Below are 12,541 nucleotides of genomic sequence, written 5' to 3'. Positions count from 1 at the left end.
CTTGTTCCTCATCAATTGTGTTCTGGTTAGCTGGGTTGATAGCTTTTTGCATCGAGTGTATAGATGGCTGGTGCGGGTTATTTGTGGAGCCTGATTGATGGGATATTTTAACCTGGCAGTCTACACTCTGCTTTTGAACTATCAAAGTTGAAACAAGTCCAGATTTCACTGTTTTCTATCCATTTTGTCACTCTCTGTCGTCTGCCTGTCTCTTTAATGTTTAACCCTCCCCGCCTCACTGCTGCATTCTTGACCAATCACATGGCTTTAACCGAAGACTAGGGGTGGGGAATAGAGCACAAAAATAGTCGGCTGCCATTTTCTTTTTAGGAGAACAAGCTCGTTCGCGAACGACACATCACTCATTGTGGCGCTCCGTGTGTACCCCAAAAAAATAGTTTGTATGCCAAGGTAAAACGTTCATAAATGTAACGTTCCTAAATCGAAAAGTTCGTAAGCCAAGGGGTTCGTAAACCGAGGTATTTCGTAACTTTTTTGGGGCTCAATCATGACAGGATATTGTGTGTATCCCACTGACCTGCGAGGAGAGCGACGTGAGGCTATAGTGGCCCAAAGCTTTCTTCATGGCCGACATAGCCGTGCCTGCACAGCCACTCCATCGCATGCTCTGCGGGGGGCACTCGGGTCAGTAAAGAGAAGTTCCAAGGGACTCAATTACATTTCGGACATTGGGTCATCATTTTAGTCGTTACTCTGACCTACTTAGAATCGGATGCATGATGGTTATTTTTATGATCATAATTATTCGTCTCATTATTCTTTTTATGACTTGGCATTTATCCTTCCATTCCTTCTTTCGTGGAGGGTCCGTGATGCTCACCGCTAAGTTGGTCTGCTGGCTCTTGCTGTGTGGAGTAAATTTGGGCTTGGGTGGTTTTCCTGCCATTCGATCCTTGTGCCGTCTGCTGTTCATGTGCTGGGAGAAACAAAAATTTGAAAAAACAAAACGATCATCAGCCGTGTTGGCGTTGATGAAATTAACTCATTCACTGCCAGACGATGTGCAAATATGTGTCCATTTCAGTGCCAGGGTTTTTGTCATTGTCACTCGAATTCCAGGACCCGCAGAATATTTAGTTTTAGGACGACATAAACATTCGATACAGCGTTAGAAACCTTAGACTCTCTTCTTTCATCATAAAAAGAGTTAATTCCTAAATTATATAGGTCTGGTGTTATATGAGCGTGAAATGAGGGCAGCTATCCAAAATACAATGCAATACATACTGTAAAGTCTCGTTATATAGATATCGGTTATATCGATAGTACTGCTTATTACGATACTATTTCTATGAACTCAAGGAGAAAATTACATGTCTGCATGATCGGATATATCGATAGTCCGGTTATATCAATATTTTTTCAGACTCCCGAGAATATCGATATAACAAGACTTTACTGTACATATTGGTTTATATAGCGCTTTAACAAAAGCTGAAGATGGAACAAAGCGCTAACATGGAAAAAACCAAAATACTGAAATGAGAAGGCGCACGTGTGGCGGCAATGATGACATGGGTCGTAGCCAAAATGATGAAGCCGGCTGGTCTCATTGAGTCAAAATGCATACATCACGCACATGCCACGCGGCACTGCAACAAATTGCTTTAAAAACAAATAGGACACATTGTTATGTTTTCATTAGTCTGCCTGAGGCATCATTAGGGTCATGCAAGATTGGGATTTTCATCAGTGGGTTTTTTTCAAGATTGGGTTAAGGCTTCAAAGGAGAACTGCGGTTTCAAATTGGAGCTTTCAAGGTTGTTTTTAGGTTACAAACAAAGCAGAGGGTTTCGAAATAGATTTTGGGTTTCAAACCTTTGGTGGGATTTAGGAGTGCTACGGGAACTCAATCTATTTTTTTTTAGCTTCCGGTACGCAGTCAAGTGATGAGAATGTTTCACTAGTGATGGGCAAGTGAAGCTTCATGAAGCACTTGTGATCGTTTTTGACTCCCCTGAAAGGAACTCTGTTTAAAGATGCAGTGGATTTTAAAGATATTTCCTTTGCACTAGCCATCATATTTAAACCAAGAAGACAATCCGGAGGAGTAAAAAAAAAAAAAAAAATCACAAATTCTTCATGAAGCTTCATTTTCCCATTACTACTTTTCACATCCAGCGCCGAGAAGACTTACGTTGGACACTCAGATGTCAATTTTGCTTCGGCTAATCTGTTTTTTTGATTCTGTCTCACCTGGGTGAGTTGCGTTTCTGAGTTGACAAAGATCTCGCACAGTTCGCATTGGAAGCTCTTGTTGGAGACGCTCAGGCTGCTTTTGCTAGCCAGCCTCTTGCTCTTATAGGTGGCGCGAGCGGCCGCCATCCTGCCGCGCCGACGGGGCAGCACGGTCTGACCCTCCAGCATCAACTTGTGCTTCGTACCTGAATAGGCAAAACATGATCAACGCAACCAAAAACGGGAGAAAAATGTTTACTATTATTATTTCAAGTGTGTACCGCTGTTGTGGGCTTCCAGCTGTGAGGTGGAGTTCATCGTCACTTTGCAGACAGGACAGTGGAGGTGCGCTTTGCTCTTCTTGCCATCCTCGTCTGTCTGTGATTCTCCGTCGCCGCTGGTTGGTTCTGCCCGGCCGCTCAAGCCGGGCTCCACGGCTTCTGTGGCATCCGTTGCCTCTGGGCCACCAGAGTCGGAAGGCCCCTCGGAGAGCTGCGGGGATGGCGAGACCTGCACCGGGGAGAGCGCCGCCAGTTCACCAGTCGACACATCTGACACAGGTGTCAGCATGGCAGAGCTCCTGGGACTCTCTTCACTTTTGATGTCCGTGGATGATGGTTCCAGGTCTGAATGAAGACCTGCAGGAACGTATCAAGAAACAAGAGTTTGTGAAGACCACAGCTTGACTTTTTGAATTTTGAAGTTGACAAAAAAAACAGACTGTCTGACAGAACGACAGACCCACCGACCAACCGACCGACTGACGGACCGACTGATGGACCTTTCGACAGACCGACCGACAGACCGACTGACAGACCAATACTGACAGACCGACCGACCCACAGACCCATAGACCGACAGACTGACAGACCGGCCGACATACCGACCGACCAGTAGACAGACAGACAGAGCGACAGACAGATAGCATTTGGGCAAATACAATTTGTTAACATTTGATAAGAACTGCACACCCCTTTGACAAGTAAAGTATGTCCAAGAAGAACAGTTGCGAGTGGGCAACGGGACTCTAAAATGACCATGTCAAACTAAAATGGAACATTTTCTGTCTCCTTTTGGGACCTATTAGTATTATTGTTATTGTTTTTAATCGCTGAACTCATAGTTGAGATGCCAACCAAAGTTCAGGTAGGTCAGTGAAAGTGACAGAGTGTTCAAGGGTCCTAACGTCTATATTCTAGCAGTCCACTCTGGGTGTCGGTGTGGAACATATCCATTGCATCCCTGGCTGATATGTCACGGATGTTCCACGCAACAACTCTCCTTGACATCTCCAGCCTCACCCAGGTCGAAAGAGTCTTGACTTCTACCGAATACCTTCATTTCATTTGTTGCGCTTACTCCTTTCCCCGCCATTGATTTTTTTTTCTCCCTGAGTAAATTCATCATTGGAGATAAGCGGTGTTACCGCCACGGAAAATGAACCTACAGAGGAGCGAGATTACAACGTAATGAGACTCCCCCCCCCAACCCCCAAGGGAGGGTTCGCAAGCCTCCTGAGTAGTTGTGATAGTGATCCTTGGATCAAGCAAGTGGGACTTTTAAGTTCTTAAAGTACTTACCGTATTTTCTGGTGTATAAGGCGCACCAGCGTATAAGGTTCAGCCCCAATGAATGGTGTATTTTCAAACCTTTTCCATATATAAGGCGCACCAGCCGGGGGCGCACATCTTCAATGAATTAAAAAAACGTTTTCCAAATACAGTAAAGTCTCGTTATATCGATATTCAAGGGAGTCCGAAAAAATATCGATATAACCGGGACTATCGATATAGCCGACCCTGTTTGCATGTAATTTTCTCAGTGCGCGCATAGAAATAGTATCGATATAACCGGGACTATCGATATATCCGATATCGATATAACGAGACTTTACTGTATAATCAAAATCAGAAAGCCTTTAATAGTCTCACAATGGGGAAATTAGCAAGATAATTTATAAATATATATATTTTTTTCCAAATATAAGTGTCAGAGATGTTCGATCGGACACTGCGGACAAAGACTCGAACCCAGAAAGATTGTCCTTACTGCCGGCATGAGAAGCAGCCATTCATGACAGACGCCTGAATTCTGCAGCCCTCTGCCAAGCTATTTAATGAGAGTACATGCAAATTAAAGTAATACATTAGTAAAACATAGTTTTCTTGATTAGAATACCACACCTCTTGAGTTCTAAGCACAAACAGCTGTAAGCAATAAAACATTGTGTTTTCCATGAACTGATAAATTTGTAACCTGGCTAATGAGCTCTTCCTGTGAATGAGTTTGAAGTCCTAAATTACTCCTGTTACAAGGAGTTTCCCAAGTCCTAAATTCTGTCCAAGGCCAGATCTCCTCAATGAAGATGACAGTTTAACTTGTCTGTTGACCTGATTGACCTCAGGTTGTCTGTGCTTCAATTGTGTATTCGAGTCACACGTGTTGACTAAGCATATAACAGCATGAAACTTTGAAATATGATGAATTCTTATTCTCTATCAATAAGGCACAGCACATTATAAGGCGCTATAGTAGATGCTGGGGTTACTACTACTACTTATTACTTCACATATAAGGCACACCTGTGCATAAGGTGCAGGGTCATCTTTAGAAAAAGAATCAAGGCTTTTGGGTGTGCCTTATACACCGGAAAATACGGTCATTTCTCAGAGAAAGTCGTAAAGTATTCCGGTTTTGGATAAACAAAACTGACATTCTCTGAAATTTCGTATCAATTTAAAAAATCACAGCTCTGAGTGAAAAATCCGTGGGAAGTGTTGATATTGCGAAATAAACAGAATCTTTTCTGAGTGCCAGGGCTTGGCGATAGGTCGCAGACACGCCGGCCAGATTGGCAAACTGTCAACGCCAAGAGGAGACGATTGGCAAGTGCCGGCGGCGAGGCGGAAGAATGTGACCGCTCGCACCTCGTTTATGGATCGTCGGATCAATGTTGCGCAGGCTCCTTTTGTTTTGTTCTCGGAAAAGCGACACCACAATGAATCCACAGTTGAAGAATTTAATTAAACGAAACCGAGTTTTATAGTTAAAACACGGCGGATTGATCCGGCTGATGTCGAGCATCATTACGTACACCGCAGTTAGTGATCCGAAGAATTGACGAGGGGGCTTACGATGAAATCATCATTAGCGCGGATTTCCTGCCACGAGTCCATCGAAGATGACTATGATTGATGGTTGTCATCACCGTCTGACACACGCCTCCTTCATGCCTTCCCCCGGCCGACGCTCACTCGCCTGCCAACACTTTGTCGTTTTTGATGGCTCCTCTTGAAAGGTGATATGAAGATTTGAATCACACGAGTCTTCCATCAGTAAATTTGAGAGTTGGATGGTTCTGTGATAAGCAACGTGAAATCTGTGATTGAGGCCGAATCCAAAAATCCTCAATGAACTTATTCACTGCCAGACCATTTTGTTTATTTTAGTTACCCAAAATCAATTAAAGGTCAACTGCTCCAGGTGAGGCTCAAACTCACAACCTCGGTATCACTCTGTAAGTCATTGTCTTATAAGTACCACACGCTAACCGATTACGCCACTGGAGCTACTACTGGCACTTCAGCAAAGGACCCTTTGTTTTTGCGAATTCTATTCAATTTTTGGATTTTTTTTAACTCATTCACTGCCAGACGATGTGAAAAAATGTGTGTCCATTCCAGTGCCAGGGTTTTTGCCATTCTCACTCGAATTGCAGGACCCACAGAATATTGAGTTTTCGGACGATATAAACATTCAATACAGTGTCAGAAACATTATACTCTCTTCTTTCATCAGAAAAAAAAGAGTTAATTCCGAAGCTAAATAGATCTGGAGTTATCTGAGCTTGAAATGGGGGCATCTGTACAAAATTCATTACAATACATACATATTGATTTATATAGCGCTTTAACAACAGCTGAAGCTGGAACAAAGCGCTAACATGCACAAAAGGCAAATGCTGCCCCCTTGTGGAAGGGAAAAACATTGCCAGAAGTCTGACTGGCGCTTTATCGGCACCCTCAAGAAAAAGCAAAACCCGAAAAAATTCGGGAATTGCGCTCTATTTTTCAATTCCCGAATAAATTCCAGAATGGCGGCAAATGAGTTAAAAATGTATTTTTTTCCTCTCAAAATATTTACTATTGTAACACATTCTGTAAAACATAGTAGTTTATTTCTGACAAGATAAGAATATGTTTACTATTTTATTATTTTATTTGTGGTTTTATTGTTCTATGTATTGTTGTTTTATTGTAAAGTGTCCTTGGGTGTTCAGAAAGGCTTGTAAATTAAATGTATAATAATAATAATAATAATAATAATAATAATAATAATAATTATAATTATTATTATTATTATGTTTTATCAAAATAATTTAGGCCAGAATTTCAACAGTGCCTGTTTATTTTTTCCTCCCCAAAATTGTGGGACTGCAACAGCTAATTTCTTTAATAATAATAATAATAATAATAATAATAATAATAATAATACAAGCTGTAAAACAACAACGCCAAAGAATGCTTCATTTAACAGGAAAGAGAAACGCAGTGATTCATGTGGACACGTCTTCCAAATGCCAAAAAGCTGGGTTTGTCAGCAATTAGCAGCTAACGTCACATGGATGATGAGACGGCCGATGATGTCGGTGAATTAGAGCCGTTGAGAGGAGCAGGTGTGTTATTGGCTACCAGGGTGTTTATTACAGGCTGGCAAAATGGCGGCGGCTGCCTGGCGGTGGCTCGCGCGGCCGCATTTCAATTTCACGTCGGGCCAATCACGCAATTATCATCTTCATAAGAGCATAACAAGCGGCTTATCGACTTCCTCTCTGGCGCTTTGCGACTCCATCCATTTTTCCCCCAGTGCGGCCAAAATATTAACTTTGGTGTTATCTTGTTCACCTTGTCCTTTCCTCAAGGAGATTTCTGCCTGTTCTTTTTATCTTTATATCATTTTCTCCATGATGTGAAAGAGCAGTTCATTCAGGCCTGACTAGTTTTTAAGGTCAACATTTGTGAGATGAGTTTGAAATTAAAGTGTAGTGGAGTCATAATAGATTATTGGCACAAGGTTGGACGTGGGCTGTGAATAGCGAACATCTGCGCATAATTGATGCCCATTGAAATGCTTTGTGGGGTATTTCCACTGACGCTTTTTGCTAGCCTCCAAAGTGAAATAAAAAAAATGCTATTTTACATTGAATAACCATTTTATATGAACAGAAAATGTTTAAAAACAGTGAAAAAAAAATATTGGGGGGGTTCTGTAAATATGCAAATCCGTAAGTGTGGAAAAGATAACATGGGGGGAGGCAATCAAAAAAATATGTATGTATTTATTGATGTATTGATGTATTTATGTTTATTTATGTATTTATTTATGTATGTCTGTATTTATTTATTTGTTTGTGTATTTATGTATGTTTATTTATGTTTAGTTACGTATTTATATATGTATTAATGTATTTATGTATTTATTTATGTATTTATTTATTTATTCAATTGTGTATTTATGTATTTATTTATGTGTTTATTTATGTCTGCATGTATTTATTCATTTGGTTGTGTATTTATTTATTTATTGATGTATTGATGTATTTATGTATTTATGCATTTATGTATATATGTATTTATTTATTTTTTTATTTGTTTGTGTATTTCTGTATGTGTTTATTTATGTTTAGTTATGTACTTATTTATGTATTTATTTATGTATTATTTATGTATGTATTTATTTACAGTAAAGTCTCGTTATATCGATATCGGATATATCGATAGTCCCGGTTATATCGATACTATTTCTATGCACGCACGGAGAAAATTACATGCAAACAGGGTCGGATATATCGATAGTCCCGGTTATATCGATATTTTTTCGGACTCCCTTGAATATCGATATAACGAGACTTTACTGTATTTGATTGTGTATTTATGTATTTATTTATGTATGTATTTATTTATTTGTTTGTTTGTGTATTTATGTATTGATCTATTTATCTATTTATGTATTTATGTATATATGTATATATGTTTATATGTATATATGTATATATGTATAAATGTATATATGTATATATTTATTTATTTATTTGGATGATTATGTATTTATTTGTGTCTTTATTTATGTTTGGTTATGTATTTATGTATTTATGTATTTATTTACAGGATGGAATTGAGCGACTTCTTACATACTTGTTCCCTCCTCTGAGCTGGGATCCACGACTGGAGAAGGCGCCACAACTTCCGCCATCTTAATCCTGTCCCGCTTCCTATCCCGCTCCCTCCCGCCGGACGATGACTCGCCAGCCCGTCGCTGCCTGTTCTTCTGCGCTTCGATGGCTTTCAGCTTGCGCGTGTGCTTATGACCTTTGTAGTGAGCCTCCGCCTGGTTCTGCAGCACAGGAGAAAGAGAGAAAACGGCTCGTCAGACAAGAACATTTTAATCGATGTAATATCTTTGCAGGAAAAAAAAAACACACAAAAAAAAAACACCTGGAGGTGTGGGCCAGCATTGTGAGCGGCGGTCTGTTCCCGCCTGATAACGGCGGCAGGCACGCCGGGAGGCCAGAGGTATAATTGCACGTGAAGTACGCTACAAGAGCACACAACTATAGCCTATCAACGTGCACAGTGAGAGGGCCGCTTCTCAATGCCAGACTCACGCTTGTCGCACAGTGTCTTGCCACACCCACATATGCGCATACACCCCCCCCCCCCCCCCCCCACACACACAAAAGGAACGACATTTCGGCTGCTCACATCTTAATCGTAGAGCAAAGCAGAGTCCAATCAGAAGAAATCAATGCGAAATTACTATGTGGAAGCTGAAAAAAAACTAATACAAGGACCAGTGCATTGTGGGAAAAAATACAATTCAGTATGAGGTAAACAAGGCCACATAGGAATTTGTTTACAACTTTGTTTTTCTTTTTTTAGTATGTCTTGTCACGGTATCTGCAACATCTCAATGGAGCTCAGGTACTTTTAACAGGTACAGTGGCCAAGTGGTAAGGCGTCGGTCTCGTAAACCGAAGATCATGGGTTCAATCCCCATCTGTACCTCCTGAAACACCTCCAATTCAACTGCATTGCTTTGTCAGTACACAATCAGACCGAAGCGGGTTTGTTTTAATTTAATTAAACTCATTCACTGCCAGACGTGCAACAAAATGTATCCACCAGCGCTTTATCAGCACCCAAAAAAACATAACCCGAACAAATTCAGGCATGGCGCTCTGTCACATTTTCAATTCCCAAATACATTTGTGAATGGCAGTGAATGAGTTAAATGCTTTCTTATTCTTATATTCTCTTATTATTATTCTTATTCTATATTTTTATATTCTTATATTCCTATATACTTATATACTTACATTCTTATATTCTTATAATCTTCTTATCCCATGACTGTAAAATGTCCTTGAGAGTTTTGAAATAAAATGAATTATTATTATTATTATTATTATTAGTGGTACTGATAGTAGTAGTAGTAGTAGTAGTAGTAGTAGTGACTGTAAAGTGTCCTTGAGAGTTTTGAAAGGTGCTGAGAAATTAAATGTATTATTATTATTATTATTATTATCATTATTATTATTACATATTACAGTAAAGTCTCGTTATATCGATATTCAAGGGAGTCCGAAAAAATATCGATATAACCCGGACTATCGATATATCCGACCCTGTTTGCATGTAATTTTCTCCGTGCGTGCATAGAAATAGTATCGATATAACCGGGACTATCGATATATCCAATATCGATATAACGAGACTTTACTGTATTATTATTAGTAGTAGTGGTAGTAGTGATAGTAGTAGTAGTAGTGATAGTAGTAGTAGTAGGAGTAGTAGTAGTAGTATCTTATGATTACAGCATTTAGTCTTTACCCACAATGCAACACTCCTCCCAGGCTTTTTTAACATACATCAACTTGCATTGCATTTGTTTTTGCTCGGGGACATAATCAGGCTGCGGTTATTTTTAGCCACCAAAAGTGGCCATCAAAAATCAAAAAAACGTGCTAGCTGCTTGTGAAATCAAGCCAAAGTAGCACTGCTATGTATTTTGGCTAGAGACAATCACAGGCAGTGTTTATTAAGGGGAGGTAGGGGGTGAATTTGGGGGAGGGGCAGTGTCACCGGTTACGTGGAGACTCAGCTGGCGGCAGAATTGCTCGCATCACAGCAATGTTTGAAGCCTTTTCACAGCACATTAGTCACAGCATGCTCGGCCATGACAGCCACTTTATTTATAGGCCTCTTCATCATGCAAACCATGCGCGTTATTACATCCCACAAGCACCGCTGCTCTTGCTGCTGATGATGATGATGTTTCCGTTCAATTCCAAATTATTCAAAAGACAATATGGGGCACGAATTCCTGATTTTTTTTCTTTGTTTTTGCTAATTAACTGATGCCTTGGCTGTGTCGCGTCTCTCGGGTGTTTTTTTCTGGGCGCACACGAAAACAATTGAAAATGGCTACGGTCTGACATTTGGAGGTTTCAATTCTAAATTGTTCCAACATATCATATACAGTAAAGTCTCGTTATAACGATATCGGATATATCGATAGTCCCGGTTATATCGATACTATTTCGATGCACGCACGGAGAAAATTACATGCAAACAGGGTCGGATATATCGATAGTCCCGGTTATATCGATATTTTTTCGGACTCCCTTGAATATCGATATAACGAGACTTTACTGTAGTTACATCATCATAGAAGAATTATAATTGTAACAATAGCACCGGTGGGGATTCAACTCGTGATCTTCTGGTTTATAAGACCAACACCTTGCCTCTAGGTCACTACATCGGGTTGTAAGGCACCTTCAACATCTTGCACATTGCTCCATTTACTACAAAATGGTCTCACTGAAATTCCAATAGTGTAAATACTGTAAAGTGACCTTGAGAGTTTTGAAAGGCGCTTATAAATGAAATTGATGAAACGGTTTCTTCAGCCGTCATCTGTACTTCTTTGAAGTTTCGCTTCTCATCCAAGATGCTTCGTCAGTGAACTAAAATTTTGCTGGTAGCTTTGGCCCAGTATAGATATTCCTACTGTGGTGGCGATGCCAGACCTCTGCTATGATAGGTCCCTGCTCTAAGGTTGGGGGGAGTCGAGGATTATTCCCAGAGGCTACACTGATTACTTCTATTGTCCGGACTGATTATGGTCTATGACTGGCCTGATTGCCCCATTCACTCTGGTATCACCTCATCAGCATAACTAAGCATGTGTGGTAACGATCTAAGAAGTCTGTTGTAAGCACGATCCAAATTAAAGGGTGAAGGGTTTTGCTTTTCTAAAAAATAGCTTCTTTTACTCCCCCTAAGAAATTGACCTCTGATAGATAAGAAGTTATCATATTTAAAAGTTTCATGCTTGGCTGGCCAACCAAACAAAAGGCGCAGATGGCCTGTGGTCAATCTACGTTTAACAGACACAGCAAGTTAAACTGTCATCTTCATCTAGGACATCTGGCCTTGGACAGAATTTAGGATTTGGGAAACACCTTTATCACCGAAGCAATTTACGACTTGAAACTCCTTCACAGGAAGAGCTCATTAGCCCGGTTACAAATTTATCAGTTTATGGAAAAGACAATGTTTTATTGCTTACAGCTGTTTGCGTCTAGAACGCCCAGGGGCGTGGTATTCTAATCAAGAAAACCATGTTTTACTAATGTATCACTTAAATTTGCATATACTCTCAATAAATTGCTTGGCAGAGGGCTGCAGAATTCGAACGTCTGTCATGAATGACTACGTTCCCTGCCGGCAGTAAAAGACAATCTTTCTGGGTCCGAGCCTTCGTCCATAGTGTTGAGTGGTTGCTAGCTTTTAGGTGCATATGGACTGTATATGTACTATAAATGAAAAGTATTATTATTATTATTATTATTATTATTATTATTATTATTATTATATAGCTGCAACTGGAATTTTCTCCCCAAAACTATTACGTTCATCTATTTGCGATGAGCATCACACCTCACACACCTGAATTACATGCGATCAGCATTAAACTACTACCAAAATGTCTCCTTCAAAGGGCCTGTGAGAAATTAGGCAGTTGAAACGGCAGAAAACGTTGCCCCTTTCTTCTTCTCTCTGAAGATTTTAGCCCCGATATCTGCCAGTTTCTGTGCATATGCATGAAACGACCTGAGACATGTGACTCACTCCATGCGTGTGTGTGTATGTAAACGCTTCCTGCTGAGCCTGCTGATTGTTTCTGCTAGCGGCTGATAAACGGAGGCTGTGCCTGCTGTCTAATCCCTTGTGCCAAAGCAACACACACATAGTTTCTATATTTACAAGAAGCTACA

The 12,541-nt window shown here is 40.3% G+C and overlaps 1 protein-coding gene and 2 non-coding genes across 4 annotated transcripts in view; 1 reads left to right on the top strand and 2 right to left on the bottom strand.

The window, feature by feature from the left end:
• The window catches only part of znf385c (zinc finger protein 385C), a 78,961-nt gene that overhangs the window by 4,255 nt on the left and 62,165 nt on the right, over positions 1-12,541 (bottom strand). For both annotated transcript variants that reach the window (XM_089018248.1, XM_089018249.1), the window contains 5 exons: positions 8,394-8,592; positions 2,481-2,837; positions 2,218-2,405; positions 842-937; positions 539-628 (listed from right to left, as the gene is read on the bottom strand). In XM_089018248.1, coding sequence (XP_088874374.1) covers positions 539-628; positions 842-937; positions 2,218-2,405; positions 2,481-2,837; positions 8,394-8,592 — 930 coding nt within the window. The remainder of the gene's footprint in view (positions 1-538; positions 629-841; positions 938-2,217; positions 2,406-2,480; positions 2,838-8,393; positions 8,593-12,541) is intronic.
• On the bottom strand, positions 5,675-5,768 carry trnai-uau (transfer RNA isoleucine (anticodon UAU)). The gene is made up of 2 exons: positions 5,731-5,768; positions 5,675-5,710 (listed from the first exon to the last, which is right to left on the bottom strand). It is a non-coding gene; the product is annotated as a tRNA-Ile (tRNA).
• trnat-cgu (transfer RNA threonine (anticodon CGU)) lies at positions 9,192-9,263 on the top strand. The gene has a single exon. It is a non-coding gene; the product is annotated as a tRNA-Thr (tRNA).

The sequence above is a fragment of the Hippocampus bargibanti genome, linkage group LG17 (genome assembly GCF_051943395.1).
Source record: "Hippocampus bargibanti isolate YZ-2025 linkage group LG17, ASM5194339v1, whole genome shotgun sequence".
In the NCBI taxonomy this organism is placed as follows: Eukaryota; Metazoa; Chordata; class Actinopteri; order Syngnathiformes; family Syngnathidae; genus Hippocampus; species Hippocampus bargibanti.
Note: the sequence above shows the minus strand (reverse complement) of the source record. Positions and strands in the feature narration are given on the sequence as shown.